This window comes from Pogona vitticeps, chromosome 1, assembly GCF_051106095.1.
Source record: "Pogona vitticeps strain Pit_001003342236 chromosome 1, PviZW2.1, whole genome shotgun sequence".
In the NCBI taxonomy this organism is placed as follows: domain Eukaryota; kingdom Metazoa; phylum Chordata; class Lepidosauria; order Squamata; family Agamidae; genus Pogona; species Pogona vitticeps.
The window spans coordinates 303636649-303663125 of NC_135783.1; the positions used below are offsets into that span (position 1 = coordinate 303636649).

Below are 26477 nucleotides of genomic sequence, written 5' to 3' on the forward strand. Positions count from 1 at the left end.
GCAAGACAGCTGTCATTGACATGGAACTGAGTAGACTGCAGATGGACATTGTTGCCCTGCAAGAGACAAGATTGCCAGACTCGGGATCTGTCAAGGAAAAAAACTTCTCATTCTTCTGGCAGGGAAAACCATCGAATGAGACCAGGGAATATGGTGTTGGCTTTGCAGTCAGAAATACTCTCCTGAGATGCATTGTTCCACCTACTGTGGGGAGTGAAAGAATCCTGTCTCTGCAGCTCCACTCATCAGCAGGACCAGTAACCCTCATTAGTGCATATGCACCAACACTGTCATCCACTCCAGAAGTGAAAGACAAATTCTATGACGATCTGGCAGCTGCTATCAAAAAAGTCCCTGAAAGAGAGGCACTGTTCATTCTTGGAGACTTTAACGCTAGAGTTGGTGCTGATCATAATTCTTGGCCCACTTGTCTAGGTCGCTTTGGCATTGGAAAGATGAATGAAAACGGCCAGCGCCTGCTGGAGCTTTGCTGCCATTATGGTCTTTGCGTCAGCAACACATTCTTTAACACGAAGCTGCAACACAGAGTTTCCTGGAGACATCCAAGATCCAAGCATTGGCATCAGCTCGATCTAATCCTCACTAGACGTTCCAGCCTTCCTAGTATTACGATCACACGCAGTTACCAGAGTGCTGATTGTGATACTGATCACTCCCTGGTGTGTAGTAGAGTAAAACTGCGAACAAAGAGAGTATATCACACGAAAAAGGAAGGAAGACCACGTATTGACATCAGCAAGACTCGCGATCAAAGAAAAGTGAAAGAATTTGCCCAAGCACTTGAGGAAGCCCTTCCAGGTCCGGCTACTGCAAATGCACCTGGACGATGGGAACACTTCAAGAACACTGTCTATAACACCGCCTTGTCCACCTTTGGCAAGAAGACCCAAAAGGTGGCTGACTGGTTCGAAGCCCATTCAGAGGAGTTAATGCCAGCCATCGAGGTTAAGAGAAGAGCACTAGCAGCATACAAAGCCTGTCCTAGCGAGTACAACTTGCAAGCTCTTCGAGCTGCTCGCAGCCAAGTCCAACAGGCTGCCAGGAGATGCTCCAACGACTATTGGCTCCAGCTTAGCTCTCATATACAGTTAGCAGCGGACACAGGTAACATCAAAGGAATGTATGACGGTATCAAGCAGGCCTTAGGTCCAATACAGAAGAAATCTGCTCCCTTGAAGTCTGCTACAGGTGTGCTCATCCAGGACCGAGCACAGCAGATGGAACGCTGGGTACAGCACTACTCTGAGCTATATTCCAGAGAGAATGTAGTAACCGAAGAAGCATTAAATAACATTGAGTGCCTACCTGTCTTGGAAGAGCTGGACAGCGAACCAACCCTAGCAGAAATAAAAGCGGCCTTGGACTCTCTCGCCTCCGGCAAGGCACCTGGAAAGGATAACATCCCTGCTGAAGTGCTGAAATGCTGTAAGGAGATCATCACCACTGAACTGTATGAAATCTTTTGTCTCTGCTGGAGGGAAGGTGGAGTACCACAGGACATGAAGGATGCAAACATTGTCACATTGTACAAGAACAAAGGAGACAGGGGTGACTGCAATAACTACCGTGGCATCTCTCTTCTTAGCGTTGTAGGGAAGCTGCTTGCCCGTGTTGTTCTGAAGAGGCTCCAGGTGCTTGCAGACAGAGTCTATCCAGAATCACAGTGCGGATTTCGAGCTAACAGATCCACCACTGACATGGTATTCTCCCTCCGACAGCTGCAGGAGAAATGCAGGGAACAACAACAGCCGCTCTTAGTGGCCTTCATAGACCTTACAAAAGCATTTGATCTGGTTAGCAGGGATGGCCTTTTTAAAATACTTCCCAAGATTGGATGTCCACCTCGTCTCCTTAACATCATCAGATCTTTCCATGAGGGAATGAAAGGCACTGTAGTTTTTGACGGCTCAACATCAGACCCCTTTGACATCCGAAGCGGAGTGAAACAGGGCTGTGTCCTCGCACCAACACTTTTTGGGATCTTTTTTGCTGTCATGCTGAAGCATGCCTTTGGAACTGCAACCGAGGGTGTCTATCTCCGGACTAGATCAGACGGAAAGCTCTTTAATCTCTCCAGATTGAGAGCGAAGACCAAAGTCCAACTGAAATGCATGCGGGACTTCCTCTTCGCAGATGATGCTGCCATCGTTGCCCACTCTGCTGAAGACCTCCAACAACTCATGAATCGTTTCAGCAAGGCCTGCCAAGACTTTGGACTAACAATCAGCCTGAAGAAAACACAAGTCATGGGCCAGGGCGTGGACTCACCTCCTTCCATTACCATCTCTACACAAGAATTGGAGGTTGTTCATGACTTTGTGTACCTTGGCTCAACCATCTCTGACACCCTCTCTCTGGATGTCGAGCTGGATAAACGCATTGGCAAAGCAGCCACCATGTTCTCTAGACTCACAAAGAGAGTATGGCTCAATAAGAAGCTGACGACACATACAAAGATCCAAGTCTATAGAGCCTGTGTCCTAAGCACACTCCTGTACTGCAGCGAGTCCTGGACCCTTTGTGCACGGCAGGAGAGGAAGCTGAACACGTTCCATATGCGTTGCCTCCGACGGATTTTTGGCATCACCTGGCAGGACAAAGTCCCAAACAGAGTAGTCCTAGAACGAGCTGGAATTTTCAGCATGAATACATTGCTGAAACAGCGACGTCTACGTTGGCTTGGGCACGTCGTGAGAATGGCTGATGGTCGGATTCCAAAGGACCTCCTGTATGGAGAATTAGTGCAGGGAAATCGCCCCAGAGGGAGACCACAGCTGCGATACAAGGACGTCTGCAAGCGAGATCTGAAGGCCTTAGGAATAGACCTCAACAGATGGGAAACCCTGACATCTGAGCGTTCAGCCTGGAGGCAGGCACTGCATCGTGGCCTCTCCCAATTTGAAGCGACCCTTGCCCAGCAGGCCAAGGCAAAGAGGAAATCACAAAAGCAGCAAAACCAGGGAGCTGGACAGGGGACAGATTGGATTTGTCTTCAGTGTGGAAGGGATTGTCACTCTCGAATTGGCCTCCTCAGCCACACTAGACGCTGTTCCAAGTCCTCCACACAGAGCACGCTACCATAGTCTTTCGAGACTGAAGGATGCCTAACTAGAACTAACTAGAACTAAACTCAGAACTGTAATTTAGTTGCATCCTCATAACTTATTGATGGAGTGAGTGATTTGATCTGATTTATATGCACCCCCTGTAGAGGCATACATGGCGGCTTACACAAATCTGTGTAAACTAGAAAAGAAACGTGTTATCGGTAGCGGTGCCACTTGTAACCAGTTACTTCCAAGATCTGATCAAGCTGGAGTCGAAGTTTGCATTCTGTACAATAGGTCTTCGGATTCCAGAGCATAATTCCACCACTGCTCTGCTATAAATAGCTTCAGCATGTCAATATAGTCATCCTTTGTAAAGACAACTTTCCAAGCTCTTCCAAAAATTCATCCAGAAAATACTGGAGCAATCAATCAATCAATGTGACTGAAGGAAATGAGTCAGTAGATGATGCAGGTATGTGTGTCATTTTCATCAGAAACAGCATCACATCCTAAAAATGAAGCCCATGCAAACACCACTTCTACAAAGGTTTTTAGTGTGTAATGGGCAGATCTTGGAAAAGCTATATTATTGGACTAAAGATGTGCAGAACATCCCAGCTGGTATGAGCAGCCCTGTTGCCCGGCAGATTTTATGAATTTTGCAGCCCATAAACCAGGCTCTGTGCACATGATCTTATGCTTGGAATTCTCAAAAAGTCCAATGCCCATGGAACTAATGCTGAGCCTTGTCTAAAGGCATTTGGAAAATTTTTAAAAAATAATTATGAAACAGAAGTACACCGTCATCCTACACCATAATCCCAAACAAGAAAAATCCATTTATATCCAGAAGAAAAACCAATGAAAATGAGAAGAGGGCATTTCTGGTGTGTGTGTTTTAAAGCCTAAGTAGGACAATACTTTGGGAGACTAGAAGCTAAAGCAATGTTTTGGATTTAAGCATAAAAGAGGAGGAGGCATAGTCTATCAAATGCCTACACCAGACTGTAATGTGAGCTGACTGTATAGCCGTCGCTAGACTACGGAGCAAACAGGCTGAATCCACACACCTGCTTCTGCCAGTATCCACAGCAAGCAGGGAAGTATTTTCCATCATGGTCACCATGTTTCTGATCCCAAAAGTGATGCAGCCTCTGTTTTGGATAATGGGAGTTAAAGAATGAAATATCTGTCCCCAACTTCTTTTTACCATAATTTATGGATAACAGAATGATATGGTTTCCTTTTCATAGTGAAACTATGGAAAGGAAAACCAATGTGGATGCACTAAGGACATTCTTAGTGACATGAAAACCAGAAGGAAAATTGAGAAGAAATTAAAATAAGAACAGACCACTGCAAGCAAAATTAGGAATTACGGGGCAACTTCATATTACAGCTCCTTGTAGGTGTTTTTTTTTTTTAGTGGCTTGTGCGTTTTGAGAGGAAGGAGGAAGGTGGGGCTGCTTATCTCTTCCCTCTACTCAAAATCACTCCCTTTCTTATTTCTATGCACAAGGAAAGGTTAATTATATTCATCTGTTTTTCTGCCAGTGGGGGAAAAAAAGCAGATGAGTGGAACAGATTTTCAGCAGGATAAATGGTCAATGCAGAAATGGTTATGCACCCTGTTCTCCTGCCATTGCTAGAGGCCATGATGCCAAACTAGGGACCAGGGAGGGCCCTGTGACTCCCATCGCAAGACTGTTCTTACAGAAATGGATTTTCACCTCCAAGGGCCAAATCTTTGAAAACCTATTACTATCAATTTTGTAGTTGAGGAAGGGGAGCTTCGGGGGTGGCTCGAGGGCTCTTTGAAATATGGCAAACTTATCTCCATGCCCTTGTGAGCCAAAAGGAACTTTTTGAATAAATCCAGAGCGCTGCATTCCATCTGTGCAACAGAGGGCAATGGGGTAGAATTATTAAATAATTTCTTAAATACATGACCATATAAATCACTGTAATGAAACCGTATAAGAAGAACCAGTTCAACAGATTGCTTTAGTTCGTATCCTACCGCATGGAAGGATACTTTAGAAGGTATCTGAAGTAACACGTTTTGTCTTGTACAGCCATGATTGGTGAACTACTATTTCTCCTCATTGCTTTGAGGAGACTTCTCTGAGTTTCTTTCCACATACAGTATGCTCTTTGCATTGCTGAAGAGACAAGCTGCATTTCATGGTAGTTCGTTCGTTCGTTCGTTCGTTCGTTCGTTCGTTCGTTCGTTCGTTCGTTCGTTCTTTCTTTCTTTCTTTCTTTCTTTCTTTCTTTCTTTCTTTCTTTCTTTCTTTCACACAGTTTTCCCATGAGCATGAGAGAATTGTTGCCTAATTTATAAGCAGTGTAGATTGACTTGGCCAAAATTGTGCCATGAACTCTAATCATAGGGATAGCAAAGAGCAAGTTTTCTGACACTAACAGACCTCTGAAAAATGATGTGATGCCTAACTCACTCAATGGTCTGGCTTCCTATGAATGTTCACCCACCAGCCAAATTGCTGTATCTTTTAGACATGATGCAAGCAAATCTCGTGATGCCCAGCTGTTCAGAGGGAACACTGCCCTCTGGTGCCCCACAAGATTTCCCCATTCAGATGCACATGGTGCCACAAGAGTGTAAGGATTTCACACACAGGGATTAGCAAAGAGGTTCAATCCTGCCGGAAGGTGAACGAAAGCGGGGAGAGGAGGACACCCTGGCGCTCTGACTGCCTGCCTCTGCTTTCGTCTGTTAGACAGCCGGAGCTTTTGGCTGGGAGCCCAGAGAGGGCTTTTGTAATCAAAACATGATCTTGTATGCTGTGCAACCAGTACTGAGACAGGCCGACGGATGGCTCTCCTCTTTTAACTCTGCTGTGGAATCCACCGAGCTTCACCTCTGATGTCCAAAATGCACCGACCTGTGAGTGCTGCCTTTGCTGTAACAGGGAGGGGGTGTTGGGGAGTTGCTTCCAGTATTCAGGAAACTAGGAAATGATTTTATGTTTTGATTTTAAAAACTGCATTGTCGTTTGGGGTGTTTTGCTTTTGGCCAGCAGGTGTATATCTGAATGACAAAGTAGGGGGAAATGGTTTCATGCCACAGGTCAAGAGGTAACTGGCTTATCCTCTAGTTATGGGTAAAGGAAGTAGTCAGAGGAGCTTCCCTCCCTCAAGGAAGGAGGGAGGAGGGAATTAAAAAGCAAAATACAAAGCAAAACCCCCGAGTGCTGGGTAATGATGGACGTTTGCCATGCTAAGACCCAGAGCCCGGAGTTGCTGTCTCTGTCGGCTCTATGGCTAAAAAGGCTTGCTAGTGAGTTTGTGTGTTGGTCTGCACAGCAAAGTGTTGGGCTGAGGCCTTATCCTTTTCTTTGATTCCCCCCCTCCCACACACACACCCAGCTTTTGTCTCTCTTGTGAATCTTGCTCCCACCCTGCTCCTCTCGGAGTCTTTCATAGCATAAATTGCTGCCATGAAAAGCATGCGGGGAAATGCTGGAGCCAACACGATGAGCTGGTTAAAAAAAAAACCCCATACGCCTAAAGCTGATGGCAGATGGTATCAACTCCAGGGGACAAATGCACAATATGAACAGTTTCCACACAGCTTCTGTTTACTCGCCCCTTGTTTTGCTGACTCTTTTTCCCCCTGGTTGACTTATACCAGAAAAAGATCCCCATGTCTCTCTCTCTCTTTCCCTTCCCCCCGCGCTGTGTCTTCACACAACCAGGCATGTTTCCTGATTCACAGGCACTGCACGTTTGCTCAGCTAATGCCATTTATAACCTCCTTGCTCCCGCTCAGGTGCCGTGCGGGTCCCTGGCTCCCCGAGAGAGAGCTGTATGCCAGCGGGGTGGGGGTGGAAAGGAGCGTCACTTTCCATCCAAAGTGGGAGCAGAGGCAGCATTCTTTCCGGCAGCTTGGCAGCGAGGATCTCCTCTTGTTCCCGAATGCCTGCAACGCAGCAGCAACAGCTAGAAAGGGAAATGCTGACTGGGCTTCAGCATGCCGCTGGACAGTGTTCACTGGGGGATCTGGGTTAGGCTTCAAAGTGCTGCTTTGCAGTTCTGGGGCAATTCATTCTGGCTGTTGCGGCCATTGTGGTGGTGCTAGGAGTGGTTCCAATGCCATGCTCAAATAGGCAGAAAGAGAGGAGAAGCATGACCTCTTGCACTTTCTTGTTCACACCTGAATTCCGCCTGTTTTTTTTTTTCCGAACAGCAGCAACATGTGAGATGTGCAAACCATTTTGCTTCACAAGGGGACGGATAAGATGGTATCTAAACAGCCTTCTCCACCATTGAGTCATGGGCTAAAGTGGTTATTCATGGGCTAGAGTGTTATTTCAAAAGTGCAATGGGAGAACCCGATATACTTTAACATTTTTATTAATGACTTGGATGAGGGAATGCAGGGAACAAATTTGCCGAAAACACAACATTAAATGGAATAGCTAATGCCTTGGAAGACAGAAACAAAATTCAAAAAGATCTTGATAGGCTTGAGCACTGGGCTGAAAACCACAGAATTAAATTTAACAGGGACAAGTGCAAAGTTCTACACCCAGGGGAAAAGCAAATGCACAGGGGATACTTGGCTCAATAATACTATGAGTGAGAAGAGTCTTGGAATGGTTGTAGATCACAAGCTGAATAGGAGCCAACAATGCAATGTAGCTGCAAAAAAGGGAAATGCAATTTTAAGATGTATTAATAGAAGTATAGCCACAAAATCCCATGAGACACTAGTCCTCCTCTAGTCAGCACTGATTAGGCCTCACCTTGAGTACTGGGTCCAGTTCTAGATACCACACTTCAAGAAGGATGCTGACAAATTGGAACAAGTTCAGAGGAGGGCAACAAGGATGATCAGGGGGCTGGAAACCAAGCCTTATGAGGAAAGGCTGAAAGAACCAGGCATGTTTAGCCTTGAGGAAAAAAAAGACTGAGGGGAGATGTAATAGCACTTTTCAAATACTTGAAAGGCAGTCATACAGTGGAGGGGCAAGATTTGTTCTCAGTCATCCCAGAGTACAGGACATGTAATAATGGACTCAAGCTACAGGAAACCAGATTTTGGCTAAATATCAGGAAGAACTTAACTATTAGAGCAGTACAAAAATGGAACCAATTACCCTGGGAAGTGGGAAGTGCTCCAACACTGAAGGCATTCAAGAGAAAACTGAACAACCATCTGTCAGATCCGCTTTGATTTGGATTCTTGCATTGGGCAGGGGGTTGGACTTGATGGCCTTATAGGCCCCTTCCAACTCAATGATGCTATAATTCTATGAATGCCCAAGCAAACAACAGTTTTGTTCAGTTGTGCAATAAGTGACAAGAAATCTTCCTTCAGGCAAGGGAAATCTCTCAACATGCTAAGAGTAGCAGTCAATGAAAGATAGATGGTTACTTAGGGATACATGGATTGATGCTATTACCAGGGCAGTATGTCATCCACAGGTAAATAGTAACAGCAACAGGAAGGGCACAACATTTAACTGGAGGACAGGACAAGGTTCAATTATGACCATCACCAATGAACATCTTGGCTTCCTACTCTTTGTCTTGTTTCTCTCTTGTGACCACAAAGACAGTGACACAGAAAATGTCTTGTGCACCTCAGTCTTGTCTTTCCTTCAGACGTGTCCTGCAGAAATATTGTTTATTCTCATTTTGTCAGAGTGCAGCACAGAGAGAACCCAAAGTGCAACTCAGATAACTCCTCTCTGTGAAAGAGAGGAGAGGGAGTAGAATGTGTGTTGTGAGATTATATATGTAATTATTTGGATTGGTGTCCCTCCAGAAGCAGGAGCAGCTAGCTGGCATGTCAATACAAAGCTTTGTTTCTAGAGGAAGCAAGAAAGGATGGCCAACAGGGACATAATGGCTGTGCTTTGTTTCTATGTCATCTTTCATTTTCTGTGGGTTTGCCATATGAGTGAATGGATTTCTGCCCCAGTTGAATTGATGGTTCCCTGTAGGGTGTGTGGATTTCCATTTAGAGCTAGATGTTAAAAATGAGGAGGTAAACAGCCCTATTTCAGTTTATGGAAAGATGATGCCAATCCCTACATGATACTGAATCAAAGACAGTAGGGTTTAGCAGCCCATTTGGATTAACCCCCAACTAAATTGAACCAATCAGGATCAGGACTGAACTGGATCAGGGTCTGAACTTGATCAGATCAACTCCCTCTTGGATTGGTTCACTAACCCACATGTTCAACCACAGTAAAAGAAAACCAGGCCCCATGTCTCCAAAATGCTGCAAAACAGCACCGTAAAAGGCAAATGCCAGGGTAAGAAAAGTGGTTGCGGGAGGAGGAGAGCTGGAATGTAGACACACACAGAGAGCTCTGGCTTTCGATCTGGAGCAAGAATCTCACGGGTACTTTTCAAACATTGTACGCAGGGCATGGTTGGTGAAGAGTATCTGTCTTGTGTTCTTTTGATTGTACTCTGTGTGCAGAAAGAACTGTTTTGAAAGATCTTTGTGGAATTTGGTGACAGTTTTGAGTTTACTAGAGATTATGTGCAGCCTTCCGCCAGCCTATTAGCGCCTAAACTGCAGTATCTTTCTTAATCCTTTCCCAAACCAGTTTCATCTTTCTTTCCTCTTTATCTGTTGTTAATTTTGCTGAATATTTTCACTGGCCTCAGTATTATTTTAACAGTAATTTTATTAGGCAGTGGTATTTTCCCACCCTAGGATTATAGGGTCCTAAACTCACAGGTTAGATTTTATTTTGATTTCAATCTGCATTGTTTCTTTAATGTGTTTTTACTATCTTTAGTTTTTCTTACACGTTCCTTACTCTGTAAGAAAATATACTGTGTGTATTTCACGTAAACATGCATGTCTATGCACATGCGCACGCACACACGCATGCACACACACACACACACACACACACACACACACATCTTAGTGTATAGCGTATACAAACTGCAGAAGCAGAGGAAAGCAGAATGCAGTGTTAGATACACTAAAGCAACATTTCAAGATGGCCTGCATAAAACCCCATAGACTTACATGTCTGCAACCAATCTGAGTTAATTTGCACTTAATGGGCCACCATCTCTCCCAAATTCCATGCATTTTTGTGAGTATACAAAACAAAAGCTTTGGCTGCAGTGAAAGTGTGATGATTCAGAATTTCACATTTTGTTCTTCATATGAACTGCAATAAGGTCATATAACATCCAAATTGGTCCAAACCAAATTGAGACCCATTCTGAAACACAAAATTTTGATACAGGTTGAATTTGGAGTCACAGTGTAGCCCTAAACCAGCTCAATGATCTCACATTATAATAAAGCAGTTTCTTATGTTCCTCTTAGCTGGTTCCTCAGCGGTTTAGGTATCTGGCTGAGGAGGCAAAGATTAGGGGTTTGATTCTTCCCTGTGCCTACTGCAAGTAGAGCCAGCCTGTGTAGCCTTGGGCAAGCTGCACAGTCTCAGGATATCCCCAGAAGAAGGGAATGATAAACCACTTCTGAGTATGCTGTACCTGGAAAAGGGTCACCATAAATCAGAACTGACTTGATGGCACAAGATGTTGATATTCCTCTTAGGACCTGCTATTGTAGGACTTCAGGAATTATCTCCATGCAAAGGTACAGTGACTCCTACAAGTATAGAATGTGGCTTGGTCTCCCCATGTAATTATTGCAACATATTACATTAAAGGTGTGTATGAGCAAGCGCCACGGTTCCAGGGTGCCCCGAGAAGAAGGGAATGAGAAACAGTTTCTGAGTATTCTCTACCTTGAAAATCCTGAAAAGGTCACCATAAGTCAGAATTGACTTGATGACTCAATTATTATTATTTTAGAATGCACATTGGCCTGATTCCATTCTGAATATGAATATTAGCTTTACATCTAATTATGCATATAGCTAAAACATCTAAAGCAGAGGTCCCCAACCCCCAGTCCATGGCCCCAGTGCCAGTCCGTGGCCTGAGCCAGACTGCGCTGCGGAGACAGACCTCCCGCTCCCCCTGCACGCACTCACCCTCTCACAGCTGATTTGCACATGCGTGCATGCTCCAGCATGCCCGTGCAAGTGCCGCACCACTGTTTGCGCATGCACATACTCATTTGGACATGTGCAAGAGCGTGAGGTGTGCCCCACCTTCTCCAGATGGTCTTCAGGGTGAAAAGGGTTGGGGACCTCTGATCTAAAGAATACATACAAATCAGTACGCACCCAGAAAATTCTAATCAAGTACGTTTCAAATCTAACTAAAACCGTTTATGCAAAATTCAATTGTCTGAAAATTCATCCAGTTGCAATACTTGCTTTAGCTATCAACCTGTACCTAAAGGAAAAGTTGGACTTCACAAACAACAATTAGAAGTACTAGAGTATGTACTCCCAGAATCTACCCTAGGAGAACTCTGTCTATTCCAGGCACCTTCTCATAAATGATCCTGGTTGCAAATGACAACAAAATTAGAGATGACAGAGTGGCAAAATTAGTGCACTGGTCATTATGCAAAAAATATAACTTTCTAGCCTCCAAAAACCCATGGGAACATCAGGTAGAGAAGGTGTCAGAAAACGACAACATTAAGATCTTGTGGGATTTCCTGATCCAAACTGATAGACACCTTGAACATAACACACCAGACATAGTACGGTAGTAATAGAATGAAGAAATGTCTGGATAATTGACATTGCAATTCTAAGGGATACCAGAGCTGAAAATAAGAATTTGAAAAAGTAATAAAATACAGAGATCTGGTAATCAAAACATCTTGCTTGCAGATGAAACACATTTCAGTGGTCCTCGCAGTCATCAGGACTTTGGGAACAACATCAAGAAATTTCACACAGTACTATAAGCAGTTGAAGATCTCAGAAATAATACCACCAGAGCTATAAAAATGGCAATATTAGGAACAGCATACACACAGTGCCAATATTTAAAGATACTTAGGTTTTTGGTTAAAGCTTGTTGTGGCGTTCACCCTAAGTTATGCATTATTCACAGGTCATATGTTAATGTGGTTGTGAGGTGGGGCCAAAAGAGCTGCTGAGAGGTGGAGCCTGAAAGAGGACGAGTCAGTTCACAGAGAGAAGAGAAGGAGTTTGGGATATAGTTCTGAATATTGAAGAAGTTGGAGGAATGTAACAAGGGAAGGGAATAGTGCTCCCCTCTTAGCATTGTTCACAGTACCTGGTTGAAGAAAAACTGAACAGAGTCAGAATTGTGTTCATTTGTGCAATTGTGGAAGGACTATCACACAACTGTCCCCCACCCTCCACTTCAGGAGGTTCTCCTTCACCTGACCAGCCGCACGCTGCTTGCAAAGCTGGGCGCAAGACCACTTGCATGATTGATAGCATGAAGGACAGCTGGAGGGAGGGAAAAAAGCCCCACGGTTTAATTGTCTTTGAGCATGTGATTTTTTTAAACAGAATTTTGTTCTAGACTGTATTATTCTGTTCCCCTTGCTGTGTTTACTCTGGGTTAAAGTGCTAGACCTACTTCCCTTGCAGGAATTTTGGCCTTTCCCCTGCTTTTTAAAATATATTTTTGTTAATAATGATAATAGCAGCAGTAGTAACACTGCAATATTTTTGGGGTTCTTTTTAAAACCAATAATCAATAATCGTGAAATTAATGAAAAAGAATACGTATGAAAGACATGCTTTGGCTTAGCAGTACTGTATACAAATTGCTCATGGTGCAGTGGTTAAACTGCTGTACTGCAGCCAAAACTGTGCTCAGGACCTGGGGTTCAATCCCAGGTAGCCGGCTCAAGGTTGACTCAGCCTTCTATCCTTCCGAGGTCGGTAAAATGAGTACCCAGCTTGCTGGGGGGGGGGGCAATGTGTAGCCTGCATAGTTAACTTGTAAACTGCCCAGAGAGTGCTTGAAGCGCTATGGGGCTGTATATAAGCAGCACACTTTGCTTTTTTTGCTTTATTATTGTTGTTGTGACATGAAAGTTAGGTTACATTTAACAAGCCTGTTCTTATAAAAAGAGTTTTTAAATTTTCACACCCCACATTATCAAAGTAAATATTACATGAAATAAAAGAAATAACATTTCTTTTATTTCACATAATATGTACTTTGATAATATGGAGAGTGAAATTAAATTAAAGAATAACAATAGGCTAACCATTTGTTATCCCCTCATGTATGATAAAAGTCTCATATTTGACTTATGAATTCTCTTTGAGTTTCCATAAATCAAAATAACTGATTAAAGAGTAGTACCCAATATTTTATAGATTTATATCATTTCTTTTAAAAGTTGCTAATTGAAAAAACATTATTGTTAAAAAGATTGAGTTTAACAGATCTTTTGTATTTATTTTTTCATTACTAGTTTTAATTTAAATAACACCCTAGTCTGTTCAAAATAGGGTGCTGAAGTCCAATTTTAAAAACATTGTACATAGTTTGTAATTGGCATGCATCTATCGCTGCCTTTGTTCCTAACAATGAGAAGAGGATAAAAATTTCTGTAGGGTATAAAGCGCCTTTGGAACTCTACTAAAGCTTTTTCTTTTGTAATATTAGGATGCTACTGTGGATGATGCAATGCTGCGGAAAAAAGAGCAGAAAGATGTCGAACTGGATAAGAAAATAATGGCTTTAAGGAAAAAGAATGAAGCTCTTATGAGACGATATCAAGTATGTTTGACTCTAGTCTCTTAGATAAATGCGGGCCTTCTCTGCTTCATTTCAGATCCTTCTCAGCTAAACTTTGAAGTCTTTATTATATTACAAACTTGATGTTAATTTGTTATTGCAAGTTTGCTTCCAATATGCACATTTGTTTAATTGGCAGCAGTAAACTGAAATATGGTTCCTGAAACAGGATTTATGTAAGGGATGAGCATTTCAAATTGAAATTCTTTTAATACTGCTCTACATGAAAAAAAAATTAGAAATGTGAAAAGTATTTGTCAGCATCACACTTCTTGAAATCCAAGCAAGCAGGTTCATGGGATTTCACCCCCTCCTCCTTATCCATATTTACAACAGTACTTACAGTAACTGGTATGATCACACAGTAAAGGGTAAATTTGGAGTAGATTCTGGAACTGATAAGAGCAGCATAGATTTTTTTTAAAAAGTCATCCTCGTCTACTCGTTTAGTCGTGTCCGACTCTTCGTGACCCCAATGGACCAGAGGACGCCAGGCCCTCCTATCTTCCACTGCCTCCTGTAGTTGTGTCAAATTCATCTTGGTTGCTTTGATGACACTGTCCAACCATCTCATCCTCTGTCGTCCCCTTCTCTTGCCGTCACACTTTCCTAACATCAAGGTCTTTTCCAAGGAGTCTTCTCTTCTCATGAGATGGCCAAAGTATTGGAGCCTCAGCTTCAGGATCTGTCCTTCCAATGAGCACTCTGGTTTGATTTCCTTTAGAATTGATAGGTTTGTTCTCCTTGCAGTCCAGGGGACTCTCAAGAGCCTCCTCCAGCACCACAATTCAAAAGCATCAATTCTTCAGCTTTCTTTATGGTCCAGCTCTCACTTCCATACATCACTACAGGAAAAACCATAGCTTTGACTATTCGGATTTTTGTTGGCAAGGTGATGTCTCTGCTTTTTAAGATGTTGTCAAGGTTTGTCATCGCTTTCCTCCCAAGAAGCAGGTGTCTTTTAATTTCGTGGCTGCTGTCTTCATCTGCAGTGATCATAGAGCCCTAGAAAGTAAAATCTGTCACTGCCTCCATATCTTCCCCTTCTGTTTCCCAGGAGGTGATGGGACCACTGGCCATGATCTTAGTTTAGTTTTTTTGATGTTGAGTTTCAGACCGTTTTTTGCACTCTCCTCTTTCACCCTCACTACAAGGTTCTTTAATTCCTCCTCACTTTCTGCCATCAGAGCGGTATCATCTGCATATCGGAGGTTGTTGATATTTCTTCCGGCAATCTTAATTCCGGCTTGGGATTCCTCCAGTCCAGACTTTCACATGATGTATTCTGCATATAAGTTAAATAAGCAGGGAGACAATACACAGCCTTGTCGTACTCCTTTCCCAATTTTGAACCAATCAGTTGTTCCATATCCAGTTCTAACTGTTGCTTCCTGTCCCACGTATAGGTTTCTCAGGAGATAGATAAGGTGGTCAGGCACTCCCATTTCTTTAAGGACTTGCCATAGTTTGCTGTGGTCCACATAGTCAAAGGTTTTTGCATAGTCAATGAAGCAGAAGTAGATATTTTTCTGGAACTTTCTGGCTTTCTCCATAATCCAGCACATGTTAGCAAATTGGTCTCTAGTTCCTCTGCCCCTTCGGAATCCAGCTTGTACTTCTGGGAGTTCTCGGTCCACATACTGCTGAAGCCTACCTTGTAGAATTTTGAGCATAACCTTGCTAGCGTGTAAAATGAGTGCAATTGTACGGTAGTTGGAGCATTCTTTGGCACTGCCCTTCTTTAGGATTGGGATGTAAACTGATCTTTTCTAGTCCTCTGGCCATTGTTGGGTATTCCAAACTTGCTGGCATATTGAATGTAGCACCTTAACAGCATCATCTTTTAAGATTTTAAATAGTTCAACTGGAATGCCATCACCTCCACTGGCCTTGTTGTTAGCCAGGCTTTCTAAGGCCCACTTGACTTCACTCTCCAGGATGTCTGGCTCAAGGTCAGCAACTACATTGTCTGGGTTGTCCGGGATATCCAAATCTTTTTGATATAATTCCTCTGTGTATTCTTGCCACCTCTTCTTGATGTCTTCTGCTTCTGTTAGGTCCCTCCCATTTTTGTCCTTTATCATGTCCATCTTTGCACAAAATGCTCCTCTAATATCTCCAATTTTCCTGAACAAATCTCTGGTTTTTCCTTTTCTGTTATTTTCCTCTATTTCTTTGCATTGTTCATTTAAGAAGGCCCTTTTGTCTCTCCTTGGTATCCAATTTTCTGTAACTTTTCCTATGTCCCTTGTATTTTGTTTCCCTTCTCCTCTCTCCTATTTCTAAGGCCTCATGGACAGCCACTTTGCTTTCTTGCATTTCCTTTTCTTAGGGATGGTTTTTGTTGCTGCCTCCTGGACACTGTTACAAGCCTCTATCCAAAGTTCTTCAGGCACTCTGTCCACCAAATCGAGTTCCTTAAATCTGTTCTTTACTTCCACTGTGTATTCATAAGGGATTTGGTTTAGATTATACCTGAGTAGCCCAGTGGTTTTTCCCACAAACTGTCTTCAGTTTAAGCTTGAATTTTGCTATGAGAAGCTGATGATCAGAGCCACAGGCAGCTCCAGGTCTTGTTTTTGCTGACTATATAGAGCTTCTCCATCTTTGGCTGCAGAGAATATAATCAATCAGATTTTGATATTGGCCATCTGGTGACTCCCATGTATAGAGTCGCCTCTTGTGTTGTTGGAAAAGAGTGTTTGTGATGACCAGCTTTTTATCTTGACAAAACTCTATTAGCCTTTGCCCTGCTTCGTTCTGAACTCCAAGGCCAAATTTCCCTGTTGTTCCTTTTATCTCTAGGCTCCTTACTTTAGCATTCCAGTCCCCTAGAATGAGAAGAGCATCTTTCTTTGGTGTCAGTTCTAGAAGGTGTAAATCTTTATAAAATTGTTCAGTTTCAGTCTCCTCAACATTGGTGGTTGGTGCATAAACTTGGATTATTGTGATGTTGAAAGGTCTGCCTTGAATTCGTATTGACATCATTCTATCATTTTTGAGATTATATCCCATTAGAGCTTTTCTCACTCTTTTGTTGACTATGAGGGCTACTCCATTCCTTCTACAGGATTCTTGCCCACAATAGTAGATATGATAATCATCTGAGTTGAATTCACCCACTCCTGTCCATTTTAGTTCACTGATGTCCAGGATGTTGATGTTTATTCTTGCCATCTCCTGCTTGACCACCTCCAGCTTCCCAAGGTTCATATATCTTACATTCCAGGTTCCTATGCAGTATTTTTCTTTGCAGCATTGGACTTTCCTTTCACTTCCAGGCACATCCACAGCTGAGCGTCCTTTTGGCTTTGGCCCAACCACTTCATTAGCTCTGAAGCTACTTGAACTTATCCTCTGCTCTTCCTCAGTAGCATGTTGGATGCCTTTCGACCTGAGGGGCCCATCTTCCAGTGTCATATCTTTTAGCCTTTTGTTTCTGATCATGGGGCGTTCTTGGCAAAGATACTGGAGTGGCATTGCCAGTTCCTACTCCAGGTGGATTGCGTTTAGTCGGAACTCTCCACTATGACCTGTCCATCTTGGGTGGCCCTGCACGGCATAGCCCATAGTTTCTCTGAGTTACTCAAGCCCCTTCACCATGACAAGGCAGCAATCCATGAAGGAGTTTTAAAAAGTAGGAATGGTCTTATTTATTAAATTTAGACCAAAACAAAAAAATAATGTTTCAGTGCCTTTTCTTTTCAAGTGTTTGCTAAAATACCATCAGATATAACTTTGCTTTGCATGGTACTTGCTTTTGAGTAGTCACAATCAGAGGTTCTAGAGACTGAGTCTAAAAGTGGAACTAAGTCTGCACGTCATCCAGACCTAGAGCCCAGCCATGTATTATTCAGGGAAAATTCAGCATCTTATGATTGAGTGTCTATGCAAATTTATTTCTTAATGTTTCCATAGGGCATCCAACTCTTTTAAGATTTACTCGACTCGATTAGAAACTGCAAAATAAACAACATTATGCTGGACAAAGCTTTCCACATTATGTCCACAGAACATAAAGGTGATCTCCTTTAGACATCACCAAAAAGAAAGTCAAGAGAGAATAATGATTTTCATAAAACTCTATATGCTGTTCAGATACAACATTAGGAAGAATTCTTATAATTGAAACAGAAATATAGTGCAGAAGATTGTGGCAGGGGGTCTTTCAAAACTGCCGTAACTGTTCTTGAGATGCTGCTAAATGTGGTTGGTCTTGGTCTCCTTCCTTATGGTCCTTAAACTTTAAAGCAGACATACCTAAATCCTCCCAGAGGGAGGGATACCTTCAGAGAGAGGGTTATCATCTGGTAAGTCTTCCAGCGAAGGATCATCTTTCTTTAAAAAGGACATGTGGCCACCTTGTTTCCATTAGAACAGACAACATGGACCAAACGCTACAGGATTAGTCATTTCAAAATGTTTCTTCCAGCTGAGGAGTCCTTCAGTGGCGTTCTAGATCCAGACATGATAGGAACTTCTCTGTAGTGGAACCCTGGCTTTGAAATGGTACTGTATTCCATAAAAGAGATGCCTGGTGCAAACACTATATTCTTTTTGGTGTCAGGTTAAAACCTCCTTGTTTGCACTGACATTCCAAATGAATGAATGAATGAATGAATGAATGAATGAATGAATGAATGAATGAATGAATGAATGAATGAATGAATGAATGAATTCTTTCAATTTTCTATTGTTAATCTTAAGGTGACAGAAGGAATTCTGAGCCTCTTACTGTTTTATGTTTCTGTTTGTAGATGTTATTTTAAATTGTGTTGGTTTTTAAATTAGTGCTGGATGTTAATTTCTAGGTACATCACCCTGCAATTTTATCTCATTAGAGCATAAGATAATTTATATGAAAGTTTAAATAAATGAATAGATACATAAATGACATATATAGAAGTCACTAGGATATATTACTATTGTGAAATCGAGGGATGGTAACAACCCTCTGCTGATGAATGTCCATTTTCTCCAAGCTTCTCTATGTTTCTCCCTTTGTTTCAGACAAATTGTTCTGTTTTTAGCTTTCAGCCCATTTTATTGTTATGTTGTAAGCGGATTTGATAGAGGCTCCGGGTGTCACTTTTTCCAGGAAATAGAAGAGGACAGGAAGCGAGCAGAGCAGGAGGGAATGGCTGTTACCTCAAGGAGAGTCAGGCCCGATGGTCTCACCATTACTATCACCAAAGCCCATAATGTAAGCATTTGTTTCCTTTTGCTTCCAAGAAAGCAGTTTTTGAGCAGTCCCATTCTTAGCAGGTCAGAACAATGTCTCAAGCTGAAGTGGATGGTTCAGCCTTCCAAATCTGGTGCCCTCCAGAGGTTTTGTCCTCCAGATGTGTTGGGGGTGTGCCGCTCCCATAGCCCTCAGCTAGCATAACTATTGGTACTATGCTGCTTGGGTATCAAGGGAAGCATGCCTATGATATGACCACTACTTGTGAAGAATTATTTTAAAGTAATACTAAAAATCAATACTTACAATGTGTGTACCCACTGTCCCGACCAGTGTCTCTCAACCTGACCCACCTCACAGGGTTGGTATGAGGAGAGCACTCAAGCTTAGCACTGTGTCAGATAAGTGTTGCACAGTTTTGATTTCTCACCCTTTAGAAATCAATTTGTTATGTGAAAAACGGGGATTTACACTTCCCAAGATATGCAATTAAAGCCCTGATGGCTGACATCCACAGCAGCTAACCTGAGAGGGCAGAGGAAGGAGGCATGATAAAGGGAGGGGTGAGGAAGAGGCAGTATTAATAGAATAGGTCTATAATTCCAGGGGGAACCCTAGTATGTTCACTATAAGTAGGATGCCATTTTATGGCATATAGCACGTAACAGGTAAAGTGCCCATTCATATATACATGAATATTGAAATGCCACAAAACAGTACTTTGGAAGATAGATGGCCCATGATTGAGACAGGGGCTGCCCCCTCCACTCCACAAGCTGCTCCTGCCAGGGCAGACTAGAGCTGATGAAAGGCATCTGCAGAGCTGAGGGCATTAATTGATTAGATCAAAGCAGACAAGAAGAGAGAAATTAATTGCTCTTGTCTCTGTGTGGTCCAGAGAAAAAGCCCTCCTCTGAAGCTAATACATGCTATGGCTTCCCCTTCTCTGCCTCATGCAAATACAGAAAAAAGATTCAGTTCTATTGTTAAATGTTAAATACCTACTGCAATCCTGATCATTACTAACCCTATCTCACCAGATGATTCCAGAGATACTGATTTCTTATTAATTAGTTTTCAGAGGAAGCATTTATCAAAATGTATTCTCAAAGGCTTTCACAGCCAGGATCTGATGGTTGTTGTGGGTTTTTCAGGCTCTTTGGCCATGTTCTGAAGGTTGTTCTTCCTGACGTTTTGCCAGTCTCTGTGGCCGGCATCTTCAGATGACTGGAGTAGGAACTCTGTCCATGCTCTGATGCTGTTTGTTGGATAGCTGAGTATTTATAGCTGTGGGAACAGCTTTTTGTCCTTTTCAGGAGTCAGGGTGATCAGTGTGTTTTTGTTGTGATAAGGGGGAGACATTATCTGTCATTGTGATTGATGGGTATTGTTAGCTGGTCTTTTTTGTGCAATGATCCCTGGTCCTTGTGGCTGGGTAGAGTTCGTTGAGCTTTTGTAGGCTGTATTTTTCAGTATTGGAAGCCAGGCCTTATTTAGTTTTAGGCGTTCTTCTTTTTTGTTGAAGTTCTGTTAACGTTTATGGATTTCAATGACTTCCCTGTGCAGTCTAACATAATGATCATTATGTTAGCAATCATTATGTTAGACTGCACAGGGAAGCCACTGAAATCCAGCCACAAGGACCAGGGATCATTACACAAAAAAGACCAGCTAACGACACCCATCAATCACAGTGACAGATAATCTCTCCCCCTTATCACAACAAAAACACGCTGATCACCCTGTCTCCTGAAAAGGACAAAAAGCTGTTCCCACAGCTATAAATACTCAGCTATCCAACAAACAGCAACAGAGTATGGACAGAGTTCCTACTCCAGTCCTCTGAAGATGCCGGCCACAGAGACTGGCAAAACTTCAGGAAGAACAACCTTCAGAACACGGCCAAAGAGCCCGAAAAACCCACGACAATAATCATTTATCAAAATTCTCGAATTTCCTCATATTCAAAACAAACTTGAGATGTTAACAATTTGAGTGCAGAAGAAAAGCAAACGGGTGCTTTGCCTTTCCTTAGGGTTCATTTGAATCATGTTGTCATGGTGTCTTCCTCAGTGTCTTAAACTTTTAACATTTAAGTAAAATGTCAGCTTCATAAGCATGTGATAACTGCTAGATAGCCCAGTGGTTTACGTAGGTCTCTGGCTGTGGAAGCCAAGCTTGGGAATTCAGTTCCCCACTGTGCCTCCTTGACTATGGCTGGACTCAGTGATCCACTGGGTCCCTTCCAGCTCTGCAGTTCTAAGATTCTTAGAACACACACACACACCAGTTGTATGGGTTGCTCTGCACTTTGGACAAAAGGATCCGTTGTTTTCCTTGGAAATAATTTTATGGAATTTGTGACACTGATCCATCCCCCCAAAAAGTCTATTGCCATAAATTGTTTCTTGAATTTTTCACAGCTTCTGCTCTCTAGTTATTGAATCTGATAAAAGGACTTAAATGAACCTTGCCACCCTTTTTTCCTAAGCCAGGCGTGTCCCGTTTTCCAGGAGAAAAGAGTTGTGAATGAGAAATGGGGAAGCTCTCCTGCCTCTAGTTTTGGGATTGGGAGTGAGGAAGAGGAAGAAGAAGCTGACCATCTCTTTACATTCAGGATGGGGAAGAGGGTCCAGCTGGCAGTGACCATGGACAATAAAACCAAGGTGAGTGCTTTAAAAAAAAAGCAAGGGGAAGGGAGGTAAAATCTCTGGAAATGATATCACAAAAAAGAAGGCTGAGGAAAGTCTGTTGCTTTCTTCCCCTCCAACAAAATGGCAAAATTTTAAATAACATTATTCTCTTCACAGCTCATTAATAAATTAGTTACTAAGAATGTCTGTTATACAGTATATTGCAGTGGGCAAAGCAGAGGTCTGTGGAGATTTTGGACTGCAACTCTCATAAGCCTCAGTCAGCATAATTAATGGTGAAGCATGCTGGGAATTGCAGCCACACACCCCATCATTGTGTATTAATAAAGATTTGTGGTTTTCACTTCCCATGTTTGGGTGTTGCATATTCAGAACAGCCACTGATAATCTTCCTTCCTTCCTTCCTTCCTTCCTTCCTTCCTTCCTTCCTTCCTTCCTTCCTTCCTTCCTTCCTTCCTTCCTTCCAGCTGTTTAATGCTAAAATGTCTTCTCTCCTGCTTTTCTTTCATCAGCACAGCACTTTGCCGTCCAGCCTGTGGGATGTTGTCAGACTGCAACTCCCAGCATCACTTCCTATTGGCTAGGCTGGCTAGGGCTGATGGGAGCTGCAGTCCAGTTACCCCTGGAAGGCTGCACTCAGCACCTCTCTGCTTTGGAGAAGGTTATCTTAACGCAAGGATTAGAGTCTTGCATTTATACAGATTCACACATTAGCATCACATGTAAATCGTAATAGAATTAAGGAGAGATTAAAAAAAGCATACATGGTGCATTTGAAAGACTAACTTTCAAAGACTAAAACAAGAATTCTTTTGTTATTGTGGAGTTTGAGGGTTGTAAGTGTAAACACTACCCAGTGTAGTGCTCACACTTTTTTTTCTTTTCTTTTCCCGGCCTCTGTAGTTCTGTCAACATGCTGAAAAATATTAACATGGTGGCTTCTTTGGAAAGTGTGAATGGGGCTGCCAGATCAGCAATTCTCTGGCATTTCACAACCAAAACCTGAAGGGGGGTGGTGGGAAAACTCTTGTGTATCAATCATAAAATGTGGTGCCTGTGTGAGAGAGAAAAGAGAAGGAATGTGGACTCCCTGAAGTACTTCCCAAGGAAAGACCGTGTATGCAATACAACAAATACATTTGTGCTGAGGCAGTGAGCTTAGTGTCACTTGGGCATGGGGAGGGTATGGGCAGCATGCAGGCATGAAAGCCACCAAGCTGACAGTCCAAAAAAGAGCATCTAGGAGCAGGATCTGTGGATGTTATTCTGGTGACATACTAAGCTAAGGTTTATGTTTTGGACAGCAGGAATACCCACCCCTGTAATCTTCCTCCTAGTCACCCAGAAGTACCTTTTGAATTTTTTTTTTAAACAAACAACTAGATCATCTATGCATGGACAAAGGGGGGGAGGGAAGAGAAATCAGTATGAAATAGAAACAACTCCAACGAACTAAAGCAGGCTATGTTTCTGGGATATGTGTGCATGTGTTTGTGCGTTATGGAGAACTCACGGAGAAAATTCTCCTTTCCTCCTTGCACCATGCAATATTTTAAAAAGCCCACCGTCTCTCGGCTCTGGTGGGGATCAAACCATATCAAATGGAGGGGGCCAGTGTGAACATTTGCATCAAAACAATCTACAGCCTCTGTGTGATCATCTGGTCTGAACAAAAGTGTAAAACATGCTGCAAATCAAGCTGCAGTGGCATCTCTCTGATTTGACTTGCTAGTGTAGTTGCAGCCTCAGTAAACAGTTCCAGTTAGGTTGGTAGGAGATCAGTTAGGTAAGGGAGACAAGAGTGTTGAAGACTGGGGATAAGAAGCAGAGAAGAAAGAAATTTTGGGTTGGGATTTGTGTTCTCATTCTGGCATGAGAAATCACTTCCACATAGGAAGTGATTTCCCCATGCCAGGTATTCGGTTATTTCTTACAGCTGGGCTGCTTTTTCTGAAGATGAATGCTTTGTTTCAACAGTGCTTTCCATGTTCTTTAGGACTTGAGAAGCTTCCCCCATCATCTGCAGAGATGGGTCCTCTCTGGAAGGGCTAGGTCCTGCCCCTGAGTCTCTGAGAGGGGCCTTCAACCTTGGAGAAACACTCTGCTAGGCATAGAGTAACTCAGAGATTAAAATATACCCACTCTGTATAGTTGTTCCAAATTGTTGCTTCTACTGCTGTTCAAAATTGTTGATTTTATTTAACATTTTAACGAACACAGACTTAAGCTATTTCTGTTAACATTTTTTAATATTATATATCCCCTGAGTATACTTCCCTACAGAAAAACAAACTCCAATATTGTTGTTGTTGCCGCTGTTACAAAATACGTGGTATGATATAGTACTAATAAAAATCACATCCAGGGTCAGATTGCTTTATTCAGCCAAAAGGGCATGAGCCTATGCCAGAGGGGAAGAGATGGTGACTCTCTCCTCACCCGACCAGATAGGCGGGATATAAATAAAATAAAATAAAATAAAATAAAATAAAATAAAATAAAATATAAATAAATAAATAAATAAATAAATAAATAAATAAATAAATAAATAAATAAATAAATAAATAAATAAAATACATATCGTTGGGCTCTAGCTTCAATCACTCCCAACTATTAGCCACATTAACTGGAGTTCATAGAGGTGGAATCCATGATATCTAGAGGCCCACAGGTTCCTCTCACCTCTGCCTTAGGGTGAACCCCTGAGTCCTGTAAGAAAATTCAGTTGATCATAGAGGGACTTGTTTTAAAGCAAATGTGCATAGTATTCCATTGTTAATAAGTGCTTTGACCAGTAACCATGAGATGCAAGCAGTTTTTTTGCATTTGGTTCTCCATACCCAACCCAGGGGAAATTCTCAAGGCCACCCCAATGAGTTTCAGGTCTGGATGGCTACTTCACTGGGTTCTCCCAAAGTTGCAATCCAGCACAATTTCCAAGGCCACCCAACTAGCTTCTTGTGCAACCAAACTTTTTCATAGTTCATATGCCCTTTATTCCATAGTAATTGACCTTTTTACTAATTCCACATTATTATTACTGCTGAAGAAATCAGGATCTGCATGGCAGTCTTTGTGAGCATCTTCCTTCTAGAAGCTGCATATTCCTTCTAGAAGTTTTCAGCCGGATAGAGTCTCATTGCCATGAATAGTCAACCCTAGCAATCCAGTGAAACAGCATGCACTCAGACTGATGTGACTCTTCAGTCTTTTACTGTCAGATCAGATTGAAAATTCATTTCAAGTACTTCAGAAACCTCTCTAGACACATCTTTGGGGATAGCTTGTGGAGGACATCTGCTCTGTTTCACAGCCGCAGTCAAAACACTATATCATATTAGGCAATGCTGACATATGAGCAGAGAATTATATAAGTGTATCGGAACGATCTTCTAGAAAAGGATGGCAGTTCCTTGGCATGTTTGGGGGCAGGTATCTAAGGATCAGAAGTGATAAATCAAAGACAAGAAATACTAGGATAACAGAATAGAGAAAGATGGGGTGTGGCTTGAACACACACACACACACACCCAGGCTAGGCAAGGAAGGGCTAATCCCTGCCCACTCTCCAAATATAATAAGACAAAATTGGACTGAAATTCCTGTGTACTTGGATCTGCTCATAAATGAGCCATTAAAAGGGCATTAAATGATTAAAGGCACACACATGAACAAGCACATATGCATGCACACACACAAACACACATATGCACATACACACCAGTATTGTGTTCAGGTTACCACATGAACAACTGCAGAATGCAGAAGCGGCTGCAGTGATGTCGGGAGGTCCAGTTGCCTACCTCTCTGCCTACCTATGTGGCTTCTCTAGCACCCAATCAGGCCATGCAGTCAGGCATCACTGCATCCGCTTCTGCATTTGCAATTGCATGTATGGTAACCTGACGGGTATATTGGCTTGTTGCTGTTTTGTGCTGTCAAGTTGGAACTGACTTAGAGCAACCCTAACAGAACTTTCAAGGTAAATGAGATATTTAAGGAGTGGTTTTTTTCCAGTTCCTCTCTCCCAGTGAGTTTCCATGATCAAGGGGGGCGGAATTGAAACCTGTTCTCCAGAGTCCTAGTCCATTACTTCAACCACTACAACACACTGGGTATCCCTTATTGTCTTAAAACTGCTATTGTACTTGAGCCCAACCAAGAGTAAAGCCAAAACAAAACTAACAAAAACTAAGACTCTGAGCAATCATTGTATTGGTTTAGCTCATCAAATAATCAGTTGTAAAATGCCTTTGCAAGGAGGCAAAATTCACCATGACTTGCCTCCAGTCTTGCACCTTCTCCACTTAAAAAGAGTGCTAGAGTTCTTGGACAGCGTGTCCAACTTCCTGTAACTTATATTTTTTCTTGGAGACAATCTGGCCACAGAAAGAGTTCAGGGGCTGGGTGCTCACAGCCTTTTCAGGCACAATAAACGCTGGTGCTCTGAACACTCTTGGAAAGGAGAACCTAAGTCTTCCACCTCTGTCCCAGTCTTCCTGATTTTGGTGCTACTTCTGAAGCAGAGGAGGGTCCTGCTCACATTTAAGGTCTCTACACACAAGCAAGAACCCCAGTTTTCCAGGGTTCTTCCTCACCTACACGTGAGCAGCAAACTGCCCTCTTCATGGGGGTTTACTTCGATGAATATGAAACCATGAAGAAACAACTACAGGGTGTATTGCGCCCCCCCCCCCCAGCTTCAAAATGACAAAGGAGAGAAGGAATAGTCACTGTGCCAAGATAATTCAGGGACATTTCCAGCCTATTTGTTGTACTAACTGTGCCTAGTGTGCTCCCAAAGAAGTTTGTCATCAGACAAAAATAGAATGCATATCCCAGTTTGTTCAGTGAGGTTTACTTCCAATTTCAATTTAGACATGAACAAACATAAAGCTCCCTTTC

At 42.5% G+C, this 26477-nt stretch overlaps 1 protein-coding gene across 4 annotated transcripts in view; it reads left to right on the top strand.

Moving 5' to 3' along the window:
* The first annotated feature begins 5605 nt into the window (after positions 1-5605).
* Positions 5606-26477, top strand: part of CCDC9B (coiled-coil domain containing 9B) — an 81526-nt gene continuing 60654 nt past the window's right edge. For 2 of the 4 annotated variants that reach the window (XM_072986283.2, XM_078391635.1), the window contains exons 1-4: positions 5644-5979; positions 13605-13718; positions 18835-18939; positions 21432-21584. In XM_072986283.2, coding sequence (XP_072842384.2) covers positions 5959-5979; positions 13605-13718; positions 18835-18939; positions 21432-21584 — 393 coding nt within the window. In that variant the 5' untranslated portion in view covers positions 5644-5958. Of the gene's footprint in view, positions 5980-13604; positions 13719-18834; positions 18940-21413; positions 21585-26477 lie in introns of all 4 variants that reach the window. The other 2 variants (XM_072986282.2, XM_072986285.2) reach the window with 2 other exon arrangements.